Source organism: Neodiprion lecontei, chromosome 1 (genome assembly GCF_021901455.1).
Source record: "Neodiprion lecontei isolate iyNeoLeco1 chromosome 1, iyNeoLeco1.1, whole genome shotgun sequence".
Lineage (NCBI taxonomy): Eukaryota > Metazoa > Arthropoda > Insecta > Hymenoptera > Diprionidae > Neodiprion > Neodiprion lecontei.
Genome location: NC_060260.1, coordinates 20,081,601 through 20,107,701, shown reverse-complemented (window position 1 = coordinate 20,107,701; position 26,101 = coordinate 20,081,601). Strand labels below are relative to the sequence as shown.

General features: G+C 37.7%; 3 protein-coding genes across 5 annotated transcripts; 2 read left to right on the top strand and 1 right to left on the bottom strand.

Moving 5' to 3' along the window:
* The first annotated feature begins 922 nt into the window (after nucleotides 1-922).
* On the top strand, nucleotides 923-3,421 carry LOC107225165 (nucleolar protein 12). Its single transcript, XM_015665529.2, has 3 exons — nucleotides 923-1,090; nucleotides 1,217-1,322; nucleotides 2,798-3,421. Exons 1-3 carry the CDS (start codon nucleotides 966-968, stop codon nucleotides 3,317-3,319), a joined length of 753 nt encoding a protein of 250 aa, XP_015521015.1. The 5' UTR covers nucleotides 923-965; the 3' UTR covers nucleotides 3,320-3,421.
* A 3,660-nt stretch (nucleotides 3,422-7,081) lies between these two features.
* LOC124293887 lies at nucleotides 7,082-14,953 on the bottom strand. Of its 2 annotated transcripts, XM_046736743.1 has the most exons (3): nucleotides 14,885-14,953; nucleotides 13,314-13,551; nucleotides 7,082-10,566 (listed from the first exon to the last, which is right to left on the bottom strand). In XM_046736743.1, exons 2-3 carry the CDS (start codon nucleotides 13,468-13,470, stop codon nucleotides 8,090-8,092), a joined length of 2,634 nt encoding a protein of 877 aa, XP_046592699.1. In that variant the 5' UTR covers nucleotides 13,471-13,551; nucleotides 14,885-14,953; the 3' UTR covers nucleotides 7,082-8,089. The 2 variants fall into 2 exon arrangements, with proteins under 2 accessions (XP_046592699.1, XP_046592697.1); XM_046736741.1 differs by lacking the exon at nucleotides 14,885-14,953 and having other exon boundaries at nucleotides 13,314-14,360.
* A 96-nt stretch (nucleotides 14,954-15,049) lies between these two features.
* Nucleotides 15,050-23,627, top strand: LOC124293891. Of its 2 annotated transcripts, XM_046736773.1 has the most exons (13): nucleotides 15,050-15,370; nucleotides 16,601-16,728; nucleotides 18,173-18,385; nucleotides 19,037-19,141; nucleotides 19,218-19,310; nucleotides 19,377-19,484; nucleotides 19,559-19,669; nucleotides 20,274-20,445; nucleotides 22,180-22,262; nucleotides 22,337-22,553; nucleotides 22,908-23,072; nucleotides 23,308-23,430; nucleotides 23,530-23,627. In XM_046736773.1, the coding sequence occupies exons 1-13, from the start codon at nucleotides 15,196-15,198 to the stop codon at nucleotides 23,565-23,567; spliced, it is 1,731 nt and encodes a 576-aa protein (XP_046592729.1). In that variant the 5' UTR covers nucleotides 15,050-15,195; the 3' UTR covers nucleotides 23,568-23,627. The 2 variants fall into 2 exon arrangements, with proteins under 2 accessions (XP_046592729.1, XP_046592735.1); XM_046736779.1 differs by lacking the exon at nucleotides 15,050-15,370 and having other exon boundaries at nucleotides 16,651-16,736; nucleotides 23,308-23,627.
* The last annotated feature ends 2,474 nt before the right edge of the window (nucleotides 23,628-26,101 follow it).

Genomic DNA, 26,101 nt, shown 5'->3' with positions numbered 1-26,101 from the left:
AAACAAGGACATTTTTGGCTTCTTTTATCAGATCATCATTCGACTGCAAAGAAGTACCAAAATCAACATGACCTCTAATAGTCCCATCTCTGTTTCTCTGAATTCCTTTTTTTTATTCCCATTTCATCAAGTATCAGATCACAAAATACGTCTTTGTTATTAGTTCTTTTACTCTCTACTCTTATTTTTAAAGTAGCAAAACTTTCTGCCGTAAAGCCAGGTTCACAGTCAATGCTTTGATACCAGTATCGTAACACACGAGGATCAGGCAGAGCTAAATTAAATTTTTTTCTCACAAAATTATAAGCCTCTGCCGAATAGAGATGGAGTGTCAAATCAAAAGAACGAAGTGCAGGCTGCTGCTGCGTAAAATTACCAGACTGATGCTAGTGACAACTAGTAAGTTACTAAACGACTGCTGCTTAATACTGCTCATGAAATAGCACCCTAAATGGAAAGCTTCCATTGGGTGCATTCGCGGAACACGCTTTAAGCGCTTAAAGCATTTTTTGCCGTTCGACTCGTCGCTTACAGCGATCGTAAGCGTGGATACTCTTACGCGAGGCAGTGTGACCGTTACGGTCAATTTACAACGCCAAATCGAACGGCGTGAGCGTTAGCGAACGTAAGCGCGCTAGACCCAAATCGAACGGGTCCGTAACCGTTGGCGCTCAAAGCGCGCAGGCGTGCTGCGCGAACGCACCCATTGTCATACGAAACTTTTGGCGCATTCTCACTAATTTTTTTGCCCACGCATGTCTTGACCTGTATAATCTAGGGACCTTGTGCGTAGCCACTGTCGTGAGCGTCATCTAGTGAGTCGGGGGTCACAACATCCTAGTTGTAATCAATTGCCTGCTGCATCTAGCTTTTCGCTGCACGTCAAAATCCAGCCAAAAGCATTGAGTGTCATCCCGCTGGGCACAGCGAATAAAACCATGATCAAAGATCACGTGGCGACGTGAATGGACGTAATGGCGGCCTGTAGAATGGCTAAGTGTTTTCCAAAGGTACTGAACGTCAATCGAACGCCAAGCCGACCCAAGAAACGGAAAACTGTTAATCTAGTGTTCGACGAGGAAAAAAGACGGTAAGATGATTGCTGTAAATAGTTTAGCGTGAGCTTACCACGTTCGCGAAGCGAAACGTCGCCCAACTTACCCTAATCTTACCTAACCTAATTCAAGCCAGTTGGCATAATTTGAAATGCTTTCAGCGAATTCTTAGGCGGGTTTCACAAGCGAAAATTACAGAGAAAGAAAAAAGCCCAAGAAGAGTTGGAAAAACAGCTTAAGGAAGAAAGGAAAAGAATCAAACAAGATGTAAGTACATACAAAGTTTGTACTACCTATTCAGTGTTAATTTTTCTGTAACTCAATCCACACTAAGTACGTGATGACTGAGTACAACATTGTATCTCGAGATTCGATTGAGTTATAATTCAACAACATCGTATTTAAAGATTCGGTTTAAGACCATGTCTTAGGATGTTGTCCGAAAAAATCATATCCCATTATTGGATTCATAGATATTGTGTCTTAGAATTTTGTTTGGAATGATTGTATGTCAGAATATATTTAACAATACTGTATCTCCGAATTTTCCTTAAATACATTGTACATTAGAATTTTGGACAAAGACATCGTAGTCAGAATTTCAATCAAAACCATTGTACCCCAGAATTCGGTTCAGTCTCCTTATATTTGAAGTGATTACTGTGAACAGAATTGTTGAAAGAATGAAGGTGCTAGTCACCTTATAAACTGAGATCAAAATTTAACATTTCTTTATTTAATTATGACTCAGTTCTAGAGCATATACTTGCTGTTATCTTCACGTTAAATATTTATTTCACTTTATGAATTACTGATAAAATATAGTTTTAAATAATTAAAGCATCAATTCATAGGTAGCAGTTCAGTTATAAAATAACTGGAGTGATTACATTGAAAACTTATCTCAAGGAATAACAATTTCTCTAATTGGTCTTTATTGAATAATCATCATCCGTTATTCAATATAATAATGCATAAGCTTCAGGGTTACCACTAAGGTTTATGTATTATGTTGTATACTCATAGAGAAGACTAGGCTTAGCCTACAAGGCAAATTTGAGCATAGTATGAAAATACCATCACTTAATCCTTAACTAAACTAAAAAATGCTGCGATAAAAGCCTTCTACATTTTTGGCAGTCAGTTGTTCTTTGTAAAAATATACTAAATCAGCTTCTTTGCACTATATAATCGGGTATTCTCAATTTATAAAACAGTTAATATTTATCAAAGAATAATCATTTTTTCTCGATGTATCGTTTATTTTATTTTTAACTATATCCTTATGTTATAGCTAAAAATTTGATCTTGTTGGTTATTAGTATGTTCATTTCAATTATGAAATATTAGTTTGAATGTCCTGCTACAGTATGTGTTGCTGAAACTTTCAGTCAAACCGACCGAGCACACAAGTATAATTCAATTGTACTCCATTCAGGTTTCAGCATTGATTTATCCCATCTGTATCATATTATACCAACACCACTATTTCTATGTTGTCTGTTAATCCGATTTTGAAACCAAAATTCAAATTGAAAACCCTTCACAGTAATTGCAGCTAAAGCATGATACCATTCTGTAGATAAATCATGAACTTTGATGGCAAATGACATATCAGCTCCTCAGAAGCCCCTAATATTTTGAAAAGAACAACTAAAAAATCTTTTTCAACATCACAACCACAACCATAATGTAAAAAAAGTAAATAATAGATATTTCATAAAGGTTCTTTTATTTTCCAGGCACGTGAGAGTTACAAGAAGATGCTGGTATCTCGGAGAAGTATTCCTGAGCTAGATGAACTGCTTTCTAAGGAAGAATATGAGGTGGAAGGACATACCATTAGTGTTTTGGAGTTGAATGCAGCGGATTTGGTTGAGAAAAGCAATTGGATTGGCGAAAATAGAGTGTCACATCGTAACGAGAAAATGTGTAGTGACAGCGAAACTGAGAAGAATTCTACTGATGCAGAAGATGAAGTCATAGGTATGGAATTGCGAACCAAGAAAACGGTCCCTAAAAAACAAGATCAGTCCAGTGAAGCAGATGTTGAAAAAACTGATCTGCATATGAAAAAGGCAGTGAAGCGGGTGATCAGACATCAAGCAACGAAGCAAGTACAGAAAAGCAAAGTCTTCCGATTAAAACAAAAAATAGAACGGCAAAAAAATAAAAAGATTTCGTTGCAAAGAAAAATGTTGCGTGACAAAGTTGATAAAAAGCAAAAACATGGAGGGAAGGTCAAACGGAAAACACATCGTTAGACAACATTTTCTGTTTCATATTTAACAATAAATCATTATAAGGATTTGCATCTTCCGATGTAAGATCTTAAAAAACTATTGAATAAACTAAGATTTTAATGATGTAATGTTTTATTGTCTAATATTCGTACTGATGATTACATTTTATTTCTTTAGTATCACGTATTGGATATTTAAATTCTGGCAGGCCAAATTTTAAACGCATAGTCACAGAATTTAGCATCCACCTCGGATTCACTTCCCAGCTATCATTGCAAAATGAACTCCTAATTGTAGCTTTTTATACAAAGTAGTTCAAGAGACACAGGAATTCAAAACTTTAGAAAAAAAATTTTTTGGCACTTCAAACCAACATATCTCAGGTTCTAATTACTCTAAATCGAAAGACAAACACTGCTTTTCTTAATCGCAATCTATGTATTGTAACGCCTGAAATGTATCGAGCATTACGATATTCGCTGAAACTATTCAACAAACAAACGACAACTGGAACGATATCGGCAGATTCCTTCTAGCTGTCTTTCTGCCCAGTCATAATATAATAACAAGCCTCTAAGCAAAACTAGCGTCTGACTTAGTCTACCGAAGTACTGATATATTAGCTATTAAGTATATTTAAGCGTGTAAAAACCATTCAAATAAGCATATAGCTGAAATCACCAAATAGGATTAAAATCAGAAAGCATAAGAAAGTTGGGAATACAAGAGGAGGCTCGACAATAGGCATAGCCAGATTGGCGTAAACAAGTCAGAAAAATCATAGCTACAGCACACCTAGAGCTAAATTTAGCATGCCGATAAAGAAGGCAAAGCCGCCGAATCTGTATACCTATAACAGGTGCCGGAACGTTAGTAGCACACTCATTCCGAACTCTCTTTGGGGCGTATTAATTCATCGAACCAAACCATCAGCTGAGCCTTCTCAGCTGATTTTGTCGCGCCTTTATATTAATTTATCGACACTTGCTTTTATTATTCAATTTTTTTATTCTCATTCGAGATTTCTATTATTTCCTAGTGCTTTTCACGCAAACATGAATCAGCAGATTAATTCATTACCTATTGCTGAACTACTATAACATTACAACAGATCTATTAATTATTTATCCTTCAATTACCACATATTATTTATATTTATGATCTATTAAAATTAATTTACCTTGGAAGTTGGTACCGATATTAGGTTATCTTTATTTATTTTTGTTTGCATCATTTACATGATCATTGCTTTATTTATTTGATTTCGGTTTTTCTCTTATTATTTTTGTATCGCATTCCTACAACCACGGTATGGCAATAAAACAAACTTTGTGTTATATTCTTATATAACCTGCGATAGACCTCCGTTAAGCTGACACCATCACAACGGAAAATCGAAAGACTAACTATATAACAATTTTACTGTCACTAGTCCCGAATTTCGTGCTTTCGGAAAAAGCGAAAAAAAATAGTATAGGTGCTACAGTAACGTTGAGCCAGCACCACCGCACCTATAAATTCAAGATCAGTGGCAAAAGATGGCCGAGATTAAAAAAAAAAAACATCTCGATACGTTCATTTCTTGGAGAGATATTCCAAGTTCGTGGAATTTGAACCCGCGAATGCACTTTCAGCGCGAGCGCTTCCCAGGCGGAGATGGATTTCCCCCACTCCGTCGCCATACGCGGCCTCACATCTTGTCCGTGAATTGACCGCAAAAATGAACAGTTCATTCATGAGTAATGTCTTCGAAAATTTTATACCGGTTAGTAAGAGCCTTTGTCTATACTGTACCCAAATTTTAGCTCTCTATGTTTAAACGAGCAGCTGCAATACTTGTTAAAAAAGAAAAAAAATTATTCCCCCCCCCCCTAATTAACTTTGAACATCTTTTTTAATTCTAAATTCGTGTAAAAATAACAGCTTTTAAATAATGCTAATCCCGATTCTGTAACATGAAAATTGGCGGAGTAATTCCATTTGTTTGCGAGTAAAAAACGTACCCCCTTTTTGGAGTCATTTTGCACCCAGTTAATTGTAAAAAATTGTTTTGCCTCGTAGTGTAAATGATAGTGGGACTCTTCGGCATTAATATTTTTCCAGTTTTGTTGCTCTTCGATAATATTCCAGCCCGGAAATTTCGTGCAAAAAAACCGGTTTTTTAACAACAAATATCTTTTCTCAAAAAGTAATGATCCGATCGAACTCCGGTTTCGCACACTTTTTTAGTATACCATGTGACAAATATTATGAGACTTTCAAAGATGTACATACATTATTGGTTAAATTATTCGTTATTATAGAAATGGCCGTTTCAGCAGGTTTTTATTAATTTTCAAGAGAAAAAATTAATCAATTTCAATTTGCGATCAGCCAAATTGTTCGTCTTTTTAATACCTATAAATTCTTATAAAACTTTTTTTCTCCCAGATCAATACTTTCCTTGCTATCGCTCAAAAACATCGTTTCGCCAACTTTGAACGCTGCGCATTTTTTTTTTTTGCCAACAAAATCGTTGTTGGAAACACATAGGCTTTCATCACGGACATTAGCTCTTTAAGAATATATCGGTTTCATCCGTCCTAAATTTTTGTCATAAAAAGACAATTTTTCGGCTTTATTTCCTGGACTATACATATAGACTGGATAGCGTATAGGCCGAATTTCTTCTTCTTTTTCTTCTTCCCTGTGGCTATTCCTCAATCGAGGATGTGCCAAAGTACTCTTTAATTACTCGTGGTATCTCCAGGAGTTTCAAACGTGGGTTGACTTCATCCAGATAATTCCGGTTATGGTTGTTTCAAAGTGCCGTCTCTCCACTCATGGGTGTGACTTGGTTAGGTTAGACTTGTGTGGCTGGGTTCGGAGTAAGTTCAACGAAACAAACAAAAAAAAAACGCGGGGTAGGACACTGAAACAGGCACATGGTTACATTAATTATTTGACAGACATTGGTTGATTACAGATTTAAATTGTTTTTGACAATAAAGTCGGCCAAAACTAAGATAACGTGTGTTGGATGTTTTAAGAATACCATTTGCAGATCAGAGCCATAAATGATGTTGTTTTTCCGGAAGAATTCTTTGAGTTTAACTCTAGGAAGATTAAAGTAGGGACATTCCCAAAATAGGTGGTTCGGTGATACGACAGGGTGCCCGCATCGGCACGTCTGCGTTGCCACCAAGCCCCTTCTGGCTAGGTGCTCATTAGCATTAGTATAATATGGTCTGCTTTTATCCGATTTATTGTGCAATCTTCCTTCTGGCGAGTATTAAGCCATTGAACCATGGCTGATTAGTAAATGGGCCCGCCATTGCACAGTAATTAACACCTTTATGGCGGTCTACGTCGAGGATGCTAGTTTGTGTTTTTGACATCGTGGAGCTTCTTGAAAGATGTTTAAGGTCAGCCCAAAATATTTAATTATTAAATTCGGTTGGCTGATCCCCTACCGACCGAGTGACACGATCAGCTGATTCATTTCCTGGTAGACCTATATGGGAAGGGATCCATACCAGAATGCACTGACCCCCGAATTCCTGTATTTCGAATAGTTTTTGATTTATGTTAATGAAGATTGAGTTAGTTCTATTTTTCGTCAGGGGGTGTGCCAGAGCTGAGATGACACTTACAAGGAAGGTGTCCCAGGTCGAACTCTCCGATTTGATTTCTTTTGTAATATGTTATAGTAGACTAAAAACTAAGCGACACGTATTTTTTTTTATCGGCCATGAAACACTTCAAGGGGATGAAACCACCCTTCAAAGTGAGGCATGTCAACCCTGGTTAAAATTCCATCAGAAACCAATAGAATATGTAACTGAAATGTATAAGAACTTGACGGGATTCTGTCAGCTTTATCCGCACAAGTGATCCAACATTGAATTTCTGTCTGCATCTATCAGTTTCATGTACGCATGACTATGAATTTCAGACGGTATTTATTGGACTTCTAACTGCTTGACGGCGTCTATCCGCAATTTCATATACAAATTCTATCGGCCTCTATCCTCATTCGCTCTTTACAACAAGCCATCCGCTTCTGTTGGCAATTACAGACAGCCCGTCTGTCCGAATGTGTACGCAGCGCTGAGCAGCGTGCGAATTCATCTGGATCTATCCGCAATCGCGTATACAAATTCTATCGGCTTCTATCCGCATTCGCTACCGACAACGAATAACCCTCTTCTGTCCGCAATCGCGTATACAAATTCTATCGGCCTCTATCTGCATCCGATAGATAGCCTGTCTGTCCGGTTTTCATGTATTATCGACACGATGCGTTTTTAATTGCAGCATTTCAATTTCGTAATTTTCACTCTAAAATATAATACCGGTAAACGGGGAATTTGAGTCTGGGTTTTACATGTCGGATTTCGGTTTCTTTCACCCAACTATAGTCAAGGAAAAATAGTTTTGTTAGCCAAAGTTTTCTTCTGTAGAAACCAGAACGATATTTCAGAATTTAAGAAAAATTACTTTTCTTGATAACTTCAGTTTCGCATTCCGGTCACTTGTATAAAAAAATAAATCATTATTAAATGATATAATTTTAAGCAAAGCGGATATACAGTATTTTTTTACATTTATTTTGTCCTTCGTCAATTCAGTCTTTATTATAATTGTATTGTACTATAATAATCAGTGTACACAAATTTTAACTTATGGTAGGATTTTAAACATCTTGAACAAATTTTAACATCAGCCCTGCAAAGAGTAAATATTGTCTGACAAGTTTATAAACCCTGTCTATGCTATATAGCTGTAAATTTTTTTTGTACATAGTTTATCTTAATCTATGATGCAAGGAGATTTGCAAATATATGTCAAATTGTTGACGCTCAGAAATAGCAGTTTCTCTTGGATATCGTCCATGGGGATTCTTCGATATTCATCGCTTCGCCTTACTCTCACAATGTGCGGTACGTGCAATTCTACAACCACATCAATATTCTGTGCATCGATATAGGTCCGACCATCAACGAGTACAAATCCAGTTATTTGAACTATATCCGTTGTGACCAATTGCACTACGGAATCGTTAGTTTTTTTGTTCGGCCGATATCGTGCGCTGTGAAAAGGGGTATTTTTGAATATACACCGAGCGTATATGACTTCCCCGTTATCATGTACGACAGGTTTGCCAAGCAAAACTACATTGTCAGGTGTTATTGTGCAATTCGAAGTGTGAGGACGGCCGGCAAAGAGACGCTTGCAGTAATTCTGGCTTTCTTCCGAGAGTTCCATGTTTTCCCCCAATTTCCATTGGAACATATTTTTATTGAGGTATCCCATTGCGATTTGATCGTCAACCCCTTTCGGTCCATTGACTTGTTGTTTTAGTCTGTAATTGGTACTCTCAAAACTGAAAGCAGAAGTCGTCCACAACGGTCCTGACGATTTCACGGATTTCACCACATGCAGTAAGCTATGTACATTGAATGTCACATATTCTTTTCCGTATAAAATTTCAAATTCAGCTACGAATTTCGTGAGATTCAGTTCGCACTTATTTAAATCTGCTTCGGAAATTTTGTTTTGCAGAAGTATGAACGAACTGTCTACTAAAAGTGATAGGTGTTCCAAAGCAGCGTCTGGTATGAGACCGTCTAAACAAGGGAGGCTGTAGAATAATAACCATGACTGCCATTCAGAAGCTTTCCACTTGCCTCTTTTCGATAATTTTCTCGGCAATCGATGAATTTCGTGTGTAGGAGTCATTCGCATCAATCTATCGTTGATTTGATTTTGAATGGCTGGGGCCAGATAAATTGGACTCCCGGGAGTTGTCCAAATATCCCACAGAAGTTTTATTACACCGAGTAATATGGCGTGCATGTATTCAAAGGGAAATCCCCACACCATATTAAATAGGAGCAACTGTAACAAAATGCTAGCTCCTTTGACGCCATTCACAGGTTTCCGAAGTCGTGTGGCATTTTCTACATCCTCTTTATGAGACTCGTGTGTTCTCCCGTCTGCGTCTACTTCGCCGAATAAATAGCGCACAGCTCCACGTACATAATTCCCATGAGCATAGCACCAACTACAGCTGCGATATCCGTTATATTGTAACCTGCACTGGACAATAGGTCTTGCCACGGAGTCACAAACGCAACACAGTGGTATTATTTTGAAAGTTGTCTTTCGGCCCATGTCATTTTTCAATTTGAGGCCTCGTTCGGTTAGGTGATTTGCCTGTGAAACGAACTGTTGGAGAAAAGTGTTCATCATGGTAGGACTGGGTTCCTTATTTCCAACCCATAATCCAGCTAGAAGGACGTGCTTAAATCGCAGATGGGGAGGTAATTCATTCACAATTAATAGCAATGGCCAACTGCTTCTATTGGAGCTATTAAAAATCGGCATTCCATCTGTATTGAAGTTGTACGTGAGGACATGATCAGCATTCTGAAAATATTCCCCAATTGCCGCTCTATACAGCTCGCTGTCATAAATGTCTGTCATTACGGTCGGTGGTGCACGAGCGAGCGCAGCGTCTCGTGTTATTAAGTTTTCCATTAGGCTCTCACGGATCTTTCGACTACTCAAGAGTTGCTTAAATTGGTACTTCAAATCAATGTAAATGAACCTATTCGGCGATTGCATCGTCAGATTTTGTAGCTGAAGGCACTCTTCGCAAGTAACTGAATTATTTTCAAATTCCCTTTTTGTGATTGGTCCCAAAATAGGTATTTTGCATGAAGAGCAAAAAAAAGTGTAAGTCATAACATCTTCAGGCGGCTCGTACTTCTTTTTGATTTGGAATTTGCTAATTGACCAATTCTCATACCTTGGTCCGGCCAAACATTGTATCATATCCACCAGTGCTTTTCGGGCCTCATGGGATACAGAAAAACGCATACAATATGCCATGACCATTTCCATAACATCCGACACGGACAGAACAGATTGATCAAACATAATATCGTCGTCATTCACACCGTCTTCTCGCCCGACTCGTTCGTGAGGTTCATCTTCTTCCGAAGTTTCAGAATCGTCAAAATTTTGTAAATTGTCGTGCGAATCGTGGGAATCGTCTGATTGTGAGTCATCAGAATTTTCTACATCGGGATCTGTCAAGTGCTCTTCATCCGACACACAGACATCATCATTCTCCTCATGTGACATATTTCCACAGCAGTCATTGCTTAGATCAGGCTCCATCGAAGATGCAGCAGATGATTGATTAGAATCGGAAACACAATGTGACGTATCATCCTCGGTATTTAACAACATATTCTCGCCCGATCCCACAGAATTTTGATCTGAAAACATTAATTGACTAACAATAACTTTGGCACAAGTAATATAATAACGTACAAAGATTGACGTCCCTGTACTCAGCAGAGCAATGTTGGAGAAACCGAATATAATTGGTACCATAATTAGGTGCTTTTTAGGTGCTAATTAGGTGCCCGATTCAAGAATTTGGTGCTTGATTTTTTAATGAGAAAAAATCGATTATTGCCGCGCGCTGCTAGCGGGACGTCATGCTAGCAAAGCACCCCACGTAACTCGACAAGTACCGGGGTTAGGGAGAAGTACACTTCGTACGAATTAAGTGCTTTTTAAGTGCTACTCGGGTACACTATCCAGAATTTCCGGGATTGATTTTTTAATTAGGAATAATCGATTTTTGCCGCGCGCTGCCAGCGGGCCGTCAGGATAGCAGAGCACCCCACGTAACTCGACAAATACCGGGGTAAGGGAGAAGTACTCTCCGTAGGAATTGAGTGCTCTTTAAGTGCTACTCGGGCATGCTATACGGAACTTCCGGGAACGACGTCTTGATGTACTTTCATACATCGTAAACGTTGTTTATTAACACATACATTCTAAAATCACGAGGTACGCTGTATGTATGTATATCAAAATACCAGCAATATTTTTCAATTCTTTCCACATCTCGTTTTTACCACGGCAAAAGTTATTCGATTCCAACCAAGTAAATAACCTTCCGTCTGCACACCTCCGCCACGACCCTCCGACTGCATATAGGGTCAATCTGACCCCAACCGTTTTCCAACCAATTGTATCGTACTAAATGAACCGACTGCGTATTTTGGTGACGGGATGCCATTAGAACAGAGTAGGAATCGGACAATTTGATGACTATGCGTTAATTTTGGTGACTGTCACGAATGTGTATTTGTATGAATCGGTTATTTTGATGACTGGGATTTTTTGGCGTGATCCTGAAAATTCGAAAATTTTGTTGCCAATTTCTGCCCAAGGCGAAACCACAATTGCATAGCTGTGGCTGTTGTGATAGTTTTCCTTTCCCCTGGACTCGCGCGCGAAGCGCGCGACGCCAGTTGCTCAGCAAATTTACAACAAACCTCGTACCTAGGCACCCAAAAAGGTCCGTCATCAGTATATACGATACATGTAAATATATAAATACGCATTATTATTTTTTTTTTTGCACATACAATTGTATTTTACCTATTTTTGGGCACTTCGATTTTAGTATTCTCAAAAATCAACGCTTGGGCCATAAATAAGAACAATTTATTACAAAAAGTGTATGTGCAAAAAAAAATTAATAATGCGTATTTATATATTTACATGTATCATATATACTGATGACGGACCTTTTTGGGTGCCTAGTTACGAGGTTTGTTGTAAATTTGATGAGCAACTGGCCTCGCGCGCTTCGCGCGCGAGTCCATGGGAAAGGAAGGCTATCACAACAGCCACAGCTATGCAATTGTGGTTTCGCCTTGGGCAGAAATTGGCAACAAAATTTTCGAATTTTTGAATTTTCAGGATCACGCCAAAAAATCCCAGTCATCAAAATATCCGATTCATACAAATACACATTCGTGACAGTCACCAAAATGACCGCATAGTCATCAAAGTGTCCGATTCCTACTCTGTTCTAATGGCGTCCCGTCATCAAAATACGCAGTCGGTTCATTTAGTACGATACAATCGGTTGAAAAACGGTTAGAGTCAGATTGACCCTATATGCAGTCGAAAGGTCGTGGCGGAGGGTCGTGGCGGGTGTGTGCAGACGAAGGGTTATTTACTTGGTTGGAATCGAATAACTTTTGCCGTCGTAAAAACGAGATGCGGAAAGAATTGAAAAATTTTGCTGGTATTTTGATATAATACGTATACAGCGTATCTCGTGATTTTAGAATGTATGTGTTGATATACAACGTTTACCATGTATCAAAGTACATCGAGACGTCGATGCCGGAAGTTCCGTATAGCATGCCCGAGTAGCACTTGAAAAGTTCCTAATTCCTACGGAGAATACTTCTCCCTAATCCCGGTACTTGTCGAGTTACATGCGGCGCTCTGCTAGCCTCACGTCCGGCTGGCAGCGCGCGGCAAAAATCGATTTTTCCTAATTAAAAAATCAAGCACCAAATTTTGAATCGGGCACCTAATTAGCACCTAAAAAGCACCTAATTATGGTACCAATTATATTCGGTTTCTCCAACATTGCTCTGCTAAGTACAGGGACGTCAAAGATTGAGAACCGAAGAAAATATGAAACAATTACAAGCTGACCCTAAAACGTGTCCTATGTCCCATATTCTAACTTGAATTTTATTTCCAAGAATTTAAAAACCGATATATCGTGATTTTTTTCTCACATAAAACAAAAATGTTTCAAGCATTCTAGGCGAGCTGGATATACAGTAATATCCTTCAAATTCTAAGCAATATACTTTTCGAACTCACGAGTTCATAAATTATTAACTGTAATAATAAAAATCCCTAAGGTGAAGTAGTATAAACTCATATGCATCATCCAAGACAAATGTACGAATTTCGACGTTAATAAATTTTTACGGCTCATTGTAACTATAATTATAGCGTGAGCATAGATGACGCAAAAAAAAGATCTTCCACCTTTTCCAACAGAAATAGCCTATAGATGTTCCGCTTGCAACCTGGTATAGGATAAATTATAGGCGCGTGGTATTGGCGTGTGTTAAAAAAAAAATTGCATACTCCACATTTGTACCAATTAAACGGTCTTTGGTTGGACCAATACCTGATGCGTCGACGTCGGTTTCTGGTGGCGGAACAGTTGCATCAGCAACCCAAAATGAATGAGTCCTCGTAGAAACCCAATGTGGTTGGTACTCTGGATCCAAGAACAGTTTGTAACGTTTACGTGGCTTAGGATCTGCTGCTCTTTCATTTTCCATGTTGGAAATAAATATCCTTTAATTTTATCTCGATGATTCACTGGTATTTATTCCAGATTATCGGAGTTAATTACTGTCACACTGAAAATACATGATAATCAAAGGATATTCACGCAGTCATTCACTAATCCGCACGGAAAATTCCGCGATAGGAAATGATAAATCATAATTTAAGTGTGTTATACAAATTTATAGTTGCAGATCGAAATCATATTCATAATAATTCACTTGATAAATCTTTTAATGCAATTGATACTATTTGATACACTAGTTTTTCTATTCTCGATAATTCAATTCCATTTATGAGTGAATGGGACATTCCACCGCAATCATCAACCAATTTTTCGGCCCGAAAAATTAATGCGATTTGCCTCATAATTATTTTCCTCTTATTCTGTGACCCATCAAGTAAATTAGTAGATTCAACAAGCTTCAGTCCAATAGGACGTACCTTTCACGAGGAATGCGATATCCAATTTTTTTGGACAAAATTTGTATGCGCATTCTTATCGCAGATTTCGAGTCACAATGAAAATTGAAAAAAAAAACTTATGTGTGAAAAACTCTCCGCTTTTCGGATCCATTTTTTAGTTCACATTGACTCTGCCATAACCAATCAAGAATCACGATTTTTGACAAAACAGAAACAGCGATTTCTTTTGCGCCGCAATGTCTTGTCATTGTTTCGAATTTTTATTCTGACAGTTGAGATTTTTCCAGTCATAAAAGAAACAAATTTTCAGAGTGGGAAGGCTGTATAATATAGTAGTCGCGCGTGAGCTACGATTAATTAATAAAGAACGGTAAATAAAATTCTCTTTATTACAATTGTCTTTATAAATCAATCGTACCTAACGCGCGCGACCGCGTAGCCTTTCCATTCTGAAAATTTGTGTTCATGAGTAAAAAAATCTCAGCTGTTAGAATAAAAATTCAAAAGAATGATACAACATTGCGGGGCAATAGAAATCGTTATTCTTTGACAAAAAACGTGTTTTGGAGGTCGTTTGAGCAGAGTAAATGAAAGATAGAAAATAGTTCCGGAAAGCTGAGAGTTTTTCACACAGAAAATATATTTCTTCAAATTTTTATTGTCACGCTAAATATACGATAAAAATACGCATAGCAATTTTGTCTAAAGAACTGGTTAGCATATTCCTCGCCTGAACATGCAGCATACGACGTCCTATATCGGATTGAAACTTGTTGAATTTACTAATTTACTCGAGTCACAGAAAGTAAGGAAAAAAATTTACGCAAATCGAATTTTTCGAGCCCAGACAATGGTTGATAATTCGTGAAGCGCCCAAATAATATCTGAATATTTCAATCATTCGTTATTGTTTTTCATCCTTATTACATTTACATCCCTGCTATTTAGCATCCGAACCTTAGAATAATCACTTGTTATTACCTGTATATAGTAGTCACGCCAGTTCCACTCACGCCAACCACTGTGTACGCGATAGCTCGCTAGTTAGCGAGTTGACGCGTTCTCGTTGTAGCACGCGTGGATGGGCCTGAACGCCGGCATACCCCCTCCTCGCCTCATAAGGCTCACGGGCTGTGTGCAGTTGCGCGCGCGGTAGTTCACACGAGCTTCACGACCACGTGTATATTTTGAACTGACGGGTGAATATAATAACACGAGACAATTTCTAAGTTATTACACCGGCATACAGTGTTTGTTCAATATCAACACGTAGCGCGGAGCTACTGGGGATAATGTTCGCGTTGGTGAAGTTCAAAGTGCAATGTTCACGTCACGATATGAAAAACATTGTTCCCGTGACAAAAATTAATCACTTTGATGCCGATAACATCGATCATCGAAAGTATTATAATATCAAGTGTGGACCTGCAGGCTCATACTGCCAGGCTATCATACTCTGTGTTGACGGTAAGTGTATAATAAATAACACCATTATTTATCAGCTATCGGGTTATATATTCTAATACGCGAGCCATATCATCGGTCTGAGAATAATACTACATATGCCGAACGGATGTTTTGTAGTGAGATTTTTTAATTGAATTACCAATTAGACCTATATATATTAAATAATTATACACAAAGAAAACCGAAATTCATTCATTTTTTTTATATTCCGGACGTTTGATAATTCATACATTCCGTTACTTATTATGCAAGTATTTACAATTATGGTATATTTTTTTTTATCGCTATAAAATGAGAAAAATACAACTTCGAGTGAAGTTAAAAAAATGTTAATATAATCGATAAATCCTCACTGTTCGCAGAACTATACGACAGGCCCTCAAATGTTTATATGAGCGATATATTATCCTAATTCCCATCATATATACGCGTATATTAACATTTGAAAGAAAGTATCAAAGGACACCGCCGCCCTGAGCGTCAAAGACGGCGGTGCGCATGAATTGTCTATTTATTTTCGACAGTAAATATTCGTGTTTGATGATAAAATTCATACCGCCGATTTGGGGATGAGCTAGGAGCATTGACACAATTTTTCAGACTTTTGACACCTCTCTAAAAGGGGGAAATAACTTATGATTCGACATGCACCAGTCAGCTGAACATGTTTTTTTTTCAATGCTGAAATAATAGAAATTAATTCATGTATTTCAAATCATTCTTGTTTTATTCTAACTTTCCTTTGTCATTTCACATTATATGTCATGAAATTATACTTTTTTTCATCAATTTTTTATTGTAAATTAGATTTTTCACTTCGAAGGTTTGTTATTCTGGTTATTCCGTCGGTTATTTCAGTTGATCCCTTGATTCAGGATTTCGATGTACTCGAAAACTGACCAACGAAATCATTACATACTTTCGCAATGAATTATCAAGAAATTATTAGACAGTGGAAAGTCATTTTTTTTGTCATAAAAATCAAGTTTATTTTTTTCAAAAGCAATATTTAGCGGGCTTGCTCAATGCTTAACAAGTTCGCATTTTTTCGACATCCGAACAATGATCCAACGTTACATGGAACAAATTTGGATTGCCAGTAGTTATTTATGATCGTCACTTGAAGAATTCACGATAATTCATGTTTAAATCATTATCACAAACCAGAGTGAAAATATAATGTATAGGATGGTGTGCTATTTTGAACACGTTTGATTATTCTGTTTTCAGACACTATTGAAAAATTACGAGCGAAAAGTGGAGAGAAAAGGCAAGTTGCACCTCCTTCGAATTTGATTTTGTCAGCTTCGGAAATATCTTCAGAAGACTCCGACGCATTAGCTAAACGTGCGAAAAAGGTATATAGGTACATATAGATACGAAGCTGACGATGTTGTTGTTGTTTACTACCAGATGTTGCAGCACCTACACAAAGGTGTATATGGGGCATTCCAGCCATAATCACCCAAGATTGGACTGAACGTTTTTTTTAATAATTTTTGTATAGTTTTACACGATGGAGGTCTATATTGTGTATGTCAAAGGAGTGTCATGGCAGGAGTTGTGTATGTCATGGCATCTATGAATTAATTCTTTTAGATTTTTACTTTGAACCGTTTTCTCAGTATAAATATTACAAACGTCGACTAGTATACATCCTTCGATCTTCTTGCAACGAAGCACGGGTATTCCACGTCGAAAATAGTATATTTCGATACAAGAGGGCAAACAAGCGTTTTGCGCAGTACGAGTCTGAAGGCAGCACGAAGCCGAGGCTTCGTGCGCCCTTCAGACGAGTAGTGCGCAAGAAGCGAGTTTGGCCTCGCGTATCGAACACTATTTTTCTTTGTGAATGTATGCGAAAGTCCGCGCTGTGCAGTGCTTGGGGGCAGCGAAAGCCGGCTTCAGCTCACCGCGCGTGAGAATAAAATTTTGCCTACCGCTAGGCGGTACGCAAAACATTTTGCCCACCGCTTGCGGTGGGCAAAGTATTTTGCGCATCGCCTGATGGTAGGAAAAATTATTCTCACGCGCGGTGCGCGAAGGCCGGGCTTTGGGTGCCTCCTAGCGGTGGGCAAACGAGGATTTCGCATGCATGTGTAAAGAAAACTCAATTTTTGACGCCTAGACCATTTACTCTTTCTATGACTTTACCTACAATTCAGATTAAAAAATCGTTTTTCAGTGCCCATAAATATTGGTGTTAGTGATCATAGTCTATATTATGGCTTTTCCTGTTCGGAAATATCATATCTCATCCCATTAGGTTCAGAAAATTACTGATAAAAAGTTTATTATTAGAAATATACTGATTTAAAAAGTTTATTATTAAAAAAATTAAAATTTATGAATTTTTGCAACCCAGTAGGATGAGATATGATATTTTCGAACAGAAAAAGCCATAGTGTAGACTCTGATCACTAACACCAATATTTATGGGCACTGGAAAACGATTTTTTGATCTGAATTGTAGGTAAAGTCGTAGAAAGAGTGAATATATGGTCCACGATGGTCTAGGCGTCAAAGGTTGAGTTTTTCGACGTAGAATACCTGTGCTTCGTTGCAGGAAGATCGAAGGTTGTATATTAATCGACGTCTGTAATATTTATCCTGAAAAACCGGTTCCAACTAAGAATCTGAAAAAATTCATAGATGCTTCTTTGATGTACACGATATAGAACTACATCGTGTAAAATTATAAAAAAAGAATAATAAAAAAACGTCGAGTCAAATCTTGGATGATTATGGCTGGAGTACCCCATATAGATAATGATTTCATGATTGTACGCTTATTTCATAAAGGCACCATCGCGTCATGAATCTCAGAAGATAAAACTAAAGTTGAATGAAAAATTAGAAGCACTTCGACAAAAACACGTTGCAGAAGATACGATGACACCTGTAGGAAATGAAGTGAACACTATTGAAGATGATCAGGAGAATATCGAACCTGGTGAAGTCCACAATGATAAAAAGAATATGAAAAAAAGTGGCCCGATTAAACGAAAAGCTACGGTAGGTTACTTTGAAGATTTGTTTTTTTTTTTTTGCAGTTTTGAATATATCTCTGAGCACGAATGTTACAAGTCATCACACTATGCTTTATCAGTGGAACTTATTGCAATTGAGATTCTTAGATGAGATATGAAATTCAATCTCGATCAATAATTGTTTCTATTGTAAATTTTTTGAAAGTAGCTTCATGGATTTAATGATCAAGTTCGGCCCACTGGCCTGTCCCCAATTTTTGTCTTTGATAGACAAGGTTAGGCTGTATCAAATATAGGTACGTCTTTCAATATTTCAACCCACTAATGATGCAGAACTAACGTTACATATTTTTTGCAACATCTGCTTCTAAAGTATGATTTTCGAAGTACGTGTAGCGTGCGTAAAGTGCCTTATTCCTACCCTCAGGCGAAAATGAGGCACTTGCATTACGCGCGCCACACAGGTTACTAAAATCCTATTTTCCCCTATTGCAGGAATGATGAAAAATAGCATGTACAACACGTGTAGATTGGCCGATAGCCAGCTCGTGTGAAAGCAGCACTCGCCTTCGGCGCGCACTACCAACCTCACACACTAGACGGAAATCGACCCTACTCCACACTGTCACACGATGCACTATTCCGTTCAGCCGTTGTATATTTGTATGTTTTACAGGATGCAGACGGCTGCGGTTCAGGGAAAAAATCTACAAGATCTCACGAATCCTTCGGTGAACCAGTGGCTGAGAAAATGACCAAACCACAGAAGCCCAATTCATCGGTAAATATTATAGAGTAACCCATACGCACTTTATGATGATAAATGACATGCTCGTTTTCACATTTACGATATGTAGGCTGATAAAGTGAGAGAGGCTCAAAGCTCTATTCTGACGGAGCCTAATGCGATGACACCAGACGATGTAGAACTTAGCAAAAACAAGCAGTCGGTGAGTGCTTCAAATGAAAGCCATGTTTGATTATGTAATTGTATATGCTATGTACATTATTTGCAGCCGGATAGTGGTCTTGATGTAGGTAAAAAATCCGCTCAGTCTCCCAAAGCCTTAGATAAACCAATGGTCGAAAAAATAGTTAAACCTGCAAAGAAGCCCGATTCGTCTGTAAATATAGAGTAACTCATACACACTTATTGTTACGGTGAATCAATGCTCATTTTCATAATTATAAAATGCAGGCTGTTAAAAAGAAGGGAAATCGAAGCAGTAGTATGACGGCGAAGGACAGTAATACATCAGCGGCACGAAAGACGACCGATAATACCCTGGACAGCAAAAACATGAATTCGGTAATTGGTTCAATCGCATATTTCGAACTGAAATTCTATTAGGTACCCGTTATATTCCCGATGAGCAGTTTGGGCTCCATTGCGGACTGCGTAATGATATGAAAGAAGCCCAGAATAATGATTCCGTCTGTATAGTGATTTCAAATTAGTTATTTTCACAGACATCACTGACATTCAATACTGTGTGTTAAATTGCTAAACTTTATTTGGAACTTGCATCTTTTTCACAAAATTGTTCGAGAATTATTGCGATGTATGAAAAATTTTCCAATCCTAAAATTGTACAGCAGAAATTCGCTCAAGAAAGATCCAAGACAAATTCTTTTACAAATCTGTACGTCGTTTTGTCCATGTGTAGACTATACATTGATATTGAAAAAAAACTATCATACATACGTATACCTCGCAGTAGTTAATCAAGTTGGTGAATCTTTTCCAATGTAGTTACGTGACTGATGCAACGAACAAATGACGTATCAAAAAAATATATATATATATATATATATATATATTTTGTTGAATTGTGTTATGCATACGAAATTGATGGTTGGATTGGACCTGAATGACATATGTGATGATAGTAATTGAATTGGTAATTTTACAGGGATGTGATGACCTTAGTCATGCAGACCTCTTGCAACAGATTAAAAATCTAAAGGCGAAATGTTCCAAAGATGAAACTACGATTGCCAGTCAAAATTTAATGATGAAGGAACTTACAACACTGAACATGGAACTGCAGCGCGATGTCATCCAGTATTTCAAAGAATTCAAAGGTACGCATACATTATTCATTGACAATTGATTTGACAGATATGCAGACCAAGGTAGGCAGTGTAAATCGATTGTAGATTATGTAATTGATCGTTCAAAATGTTCTTAAGCCTACACAGCACTACGATTATTATTGACTGTTTGAAAAACCTTCTTTACTGAAGGTGGGGGGCTGGGGTGGGGGGCGTCACGTGTAACGCCACGCCAGGCGCGTTACGCTGCGTCCGTCACGCTGGGCCCGTTACGCTCAGAGGGGCGGGGAGGGTAGGAGGTTTTACGCTGGGCCATGACAATTGTTACTATAGAGATTGGTTGCCATGGTAACCGTTACCATGGTGGCAACCGATTTCCATGGTAACGGTTACCATGGCAATCGTTACTATAATGATTGGGTACCATGGTAATCGTTACTATGATGATTGGTTACCAGAGTAATCGTTACTATAGAGATCGGTGGGGGTTTCCGGAAATTCCTGGGGTATTTTGGGTTATGCTCCATTTCCCAGTGAAGGGGAGGTGGGAGGGGATCCTGACACGGTGGCAAAACAAATTTGCGAAACTACGAAAATTGCTCGAAATATACAATAACCTTACGTTTTCTGATTGAGAATTTTGTTAAAGGGGTTTTTCAAACCAGCTTTTAGCTATGTTGGTGGGAGGAAAGCTAAAAGCGGTTCAATTTGAACTGTCTCGAAGAGGCAGGTTTTCATTATTTTTCGACTATAAATTGGTACATATGCGGCCGCACATGGTCAGTCCTGCCGAAATCATTACCTTTTATATGGCGGGTTGTAGAAGCATCAGCTAACTGTCGATCGTCTATTGCACAAGTATCTAACAATCGAGAACAAGAATCACTTTCATTTTCCTACTTTTCACGACGGCTTATCAGTTTTTATTGTGCTCAAAGTTTATGAAGCGTTGAAAAAAAAGAAAGTAGATTTCTATACAATTTTGGAAGTATAGTATCTTTAGCTCGGCTATTTCTCGGGAAATAATTGTTTGAAACATGATGATACCATCGCATTCATAGCTGTCAATATTCAAGATACCACAGATCAGATTTCATGTAATCCAAAGAATGCCCTCCACCGGCTGCTTGGTTTGAACGCGAGGGGGAAGTGACTCGTTGATTCGAATTACGAATAGGTCCATAAATTGACGAGAATTTACAGCGGCTTGATTAAATAATAAAAATTAACACAGAAAAAAAATTAAACAAGATCAAAAAACTGTACGTGAATTATCGAACCTCCGAAAGAAAATTGAAATTGAATTGAAAAAAATAAGGTCAACTCATTTGAAGACACAGAAAGTACCAAAGAAAGATTGAAATATTCAGATATTCACCCCAATGAGTATATTATCGATAATTATTCTCGAAGAAATAAATCAAATAAGAAAAAACAAAATCACACAAACAATTGGATTAAATGAAACGAACTCATTTGACTGATCAGAAATACGAATAAAAATCACAAAAACAATAAGATATTTACTCTAGTTGAAGTGAATTATCGAGAATCGTTCGAAAACAAGTGAATGATTGGAATTATTCAAAATTAGGTTACAATTGCAATAAATAAATTCGAGTTTGATTCATTAATTTCAACTATTTCATCCCAAATAATCAATTTGTCACTGGAATCTTGAGGTATTTTCCCCTTAGCGTGAAACAAAACCTGAAATGAATTATCATAAGTATCAGTCACTGAGTAGTATATACGTGTCCACAGTTATGTCGGAACAATATGACGGAGTCATACGTAACTTGGAAGGTTGTAATGCACCACCACCTGGACATATTTCAAACGACAAGGTAAGTTTGCACACTGACGAGGCAATGGTAATGTATTTACATGAATTAATTGTCGACCATATACCATTTCACAGATTCATTTGGGACATAACGTATGGATCCCCTATAGTACGTACAATGGTGCCGTCAACAGGGCAAAGTCGAATCAGATGTTCGTGAAGGAAATCGCCGTAGCAGTATTTGGATACGACGTTCTGAAAAATAGCAGTATCACTGGTACACAATCAAATAAATTCAAAGACAAACCGGCAAAAGCAAAATTGGATGAAACAAAGATGCTCGCTATAAGTGGTACGTCTTTCATCATCTGGACTACATTATCAAGCCTATACATACACATCCCCAGAGATAAACCCGAGTAGGAAAAGTAACTGTGTTAGTATGCAGTAAGGAATACCTGTATTCCACAACGGAGATAATACCCTATTGGCATAATAGCGCATACGTATTCAATCTAAGTATCTGTTACCCAAAACCATTGTTTGTGATCCTTTTTCGCAATTCAAGCGCGATGATGATGAGTCTGATTATACGCCAGCTCGCGTATTCGTAATATCGTCATTCTTGGCCCGCAGACAGGCATATATACTGAATCGCCTCCGAATCGTTTTCCGAACTTACGCACAATATAACCAATTCTTACAGATATCTACCGTCACCGCTTACTGGCCATACAGAAGGCTTCTGAATTCAATACGCAAATGGAATTATCAAAAGTAAACCTTTACGTCACTAGGAAGATATCCGACCTAAACAAACTGAAAAAGACTGATAAGCCATCGACATCATCGATGACATCAAGTGTACCCGGTAAATTAAAACTTGATCATGATAGAGTGCACGTAATTAAATACATTTAACCATAGCGCTACATATCGCCTTAGCATGTATAATCATGAGATTTCATCGGTGTTGTACATTTGTACGAACCATCTCCACTTTCCTACAGTTGACATTTGAGTTTACCACTAACCATATTCTTATTATACATATATAGACATATATTGGCGCTTCTGTGATATTGATTATTTATATCTGTCTCTAGAAGAGGATGATCAGAAATCAGACGCGGGGGATGATATAGGCACCAACTCCAACATTACTGACGATGTCGGAAACTCCCCTATTAGGATACTTGAAGATCATGACAATAAAGAAGAAAATACAGGTTTGTCAGTTTATAACGTCAGATTAACATATGTAAACTTCGTAGGAAACGAAAACCGTGCCACTTATGAAGACTTCTGCTTTTCAACATACTTGTTAGATGCGGAACACACGCCGAATGAGGAACTCAGCGAGTAAGAGCGAGAGTCAGTCACGTAGAGACAGTCACGGGATGATTTTGTCATATTTGTATTCTCGCAATAAAAACAATTCAAAGAAAAATTATCTCTGCGACGTATGGCTCATTCTAGGTGTATATACTTCACTCCCGCTTATTATGTACATGTATGTTATTTCAGTGCATAGGTGGATGTTAATATATTGCAGGCTTGAAACAAATGAAAGACGTCATCGGGTGATCGATCTTGCTCCTGCCGTGGGACCTATATTCAGCTTTCTCGCGATCACGACAAGGTCACACGTTTGATTTCACATCGATTTGCAGTTTGTTTTTGGTATATGTATAATAGCGCATATTAGTATAAATGCTGGGCAGTAGTGTTCAGATATGCCTACCCACATCCCTACAAAAAATGTCGGATGAAGATATAAGGTACTATCCGAATTCAATATGGTTTTTGTATCCTCATTGTATGTGAACCTATCGGAATGTATAGGTTTACGATAGGTCCAGATACAAATCGCTACGAACCGGATACATTCGGATAGGTTCGCATACAATACGGATACGAAAACCATACTAAATTGGGATAGTACCGTATATCTTCATACGACATTTTTTGTAGGGATTGGATTAACCCATTCCTGCGCAAAGACCAAAAACGACTCAGTTTTTTGTCTCTGCGCAGTAACAAGTCAGCCGGACGTGGGCAGTAGGCATATATGAACATTACTGTATGAAAACAATAAATCACATTTTGTCCATGATCTGAATACTGACGGGATGAAAACTTTGATTTTCAACCAAAAAAGTAATTCAGGGTTGATTTGTCATTCCAAAGGTACTGCTATTTTCTCAATACGTACGTGATCATGGGCAACACCAGGGTAGATACATTGATAGAAATAGACGGAATGAAATAGTTCATCAGCAGCGCATAGATGCGGACAGAATGCATCTGTGGACCGTATTTAAACCAGTGCTGATAGAGGTACATTAGAAACCGATAGAATCCATCTGCGCGTTATTCCAGGTGGACAACGTCTGCGTATAGAAAACCGGTAGATGCGGATAAAAATTCTGTCCATTTAATAGCAAAATGCGTATAGAATCGGACACGAGTGGATAGGAATTCTGTCTGCTGTTGCACATAGATGCGTATAAGAACGGGCATATCCAACTGCTTCTGTCTGAAATTACCGTGACAAAAACACACTCGATTCAGACAGGATTCGTCTTCTGTCTGTTTCTGATGGAATTTTAACCAGGGAAGGGGCGATTTGGCAGTTTCACCTACAAGAACATAATATTTTTTAACCAATCCAACTGGAAAAGTTTTCTCACGAAGAGAAGTGGAAAAAGTATTTTTCTCAAAAAAAAAAAAATTAAGGGGGTGAGCCAGCCCTAAATATAATCACATTTATGCAAAAAATTGTCAAATTCAAGTCTAAAAATGTGAAAAAATATATATTGCGTATAAATACAAAAGAAAATTTCCGTCTTTTTGGATTTTATCGAAAAAAATATTGGCCGGGGTAACTACCCCCTAACGCTATTTATCTTGCGCGTATACACAAAATCGTCAAATTCAAGTCTAAAAATCTGAAAAAATGTACAATGCGTACGAACACGAAGGAAATATGACATATGATTGGATTTTATCGAAAAAAAAATATTGAAGGGGTAACTACCCTTGAAAGCTGTTTATCTTGCGTTTACGCGAGAAAATGGTCAAATTGAAGTGTAAAAATTTGAAAAAAATATATATAGCGTATGTACACAAAAGAAAATTTTCGTGTTTTTGGATTTTATCGAAAAAAAAATATTGGACGGGGTAACTACCCCTGAACGCTGTTTATCTTGCATTTATTGAATTGAAACAGAAAATCGAAGATATTTTATTGGCCGCGATGAACGAATTTAATGGCGTGAAAAGGACGATTGAAGAATCCCTAGATTTTCAAGAACCATACAAAGATACTATTGCTCAAATAATAGAAGATGACATTATGCATACTTTACCTATCTAGCCTGTGCCACCTACAAATGAGTGTACGAAAGACGAAGAAGATGTATCGTATATTAATCAAGAGCCGTAGATTTCTGGAGAAGCGGAAAAAAAGAAATTTACACATTGACACTGTACGAAAAAATTTTAAAAGAGTAAAATCTATAAATCAACTGTGACGATGGGCTCATTCATCGAATAAAGATGGCACTTACAGAAAAAATATCGCTAGGACTTGCGACATTACGATTAATAATTTTAAATCAGCAGTCAACGCCGCTTTCATCGTTCGTGATAATGATTTACGCAAATGGGCCTTACAATCCCAGAAAGAAATTGGCCATGAAGATTTCCGATTTACAGCTTCAAAAAAATGGTCGAATCGATTTAAACACGCACACAGAATAGTATCCAGGAAAATCAATAAATTTATCACTTGAAAAACTTCCGAAGATGCTGAACGGTTAAAAGTGAAGGCAGATGAATTTGTGGCTCGTGTTAAACACAGTATAGCAAATTTTGGAATTCAAAATGTGTACACTT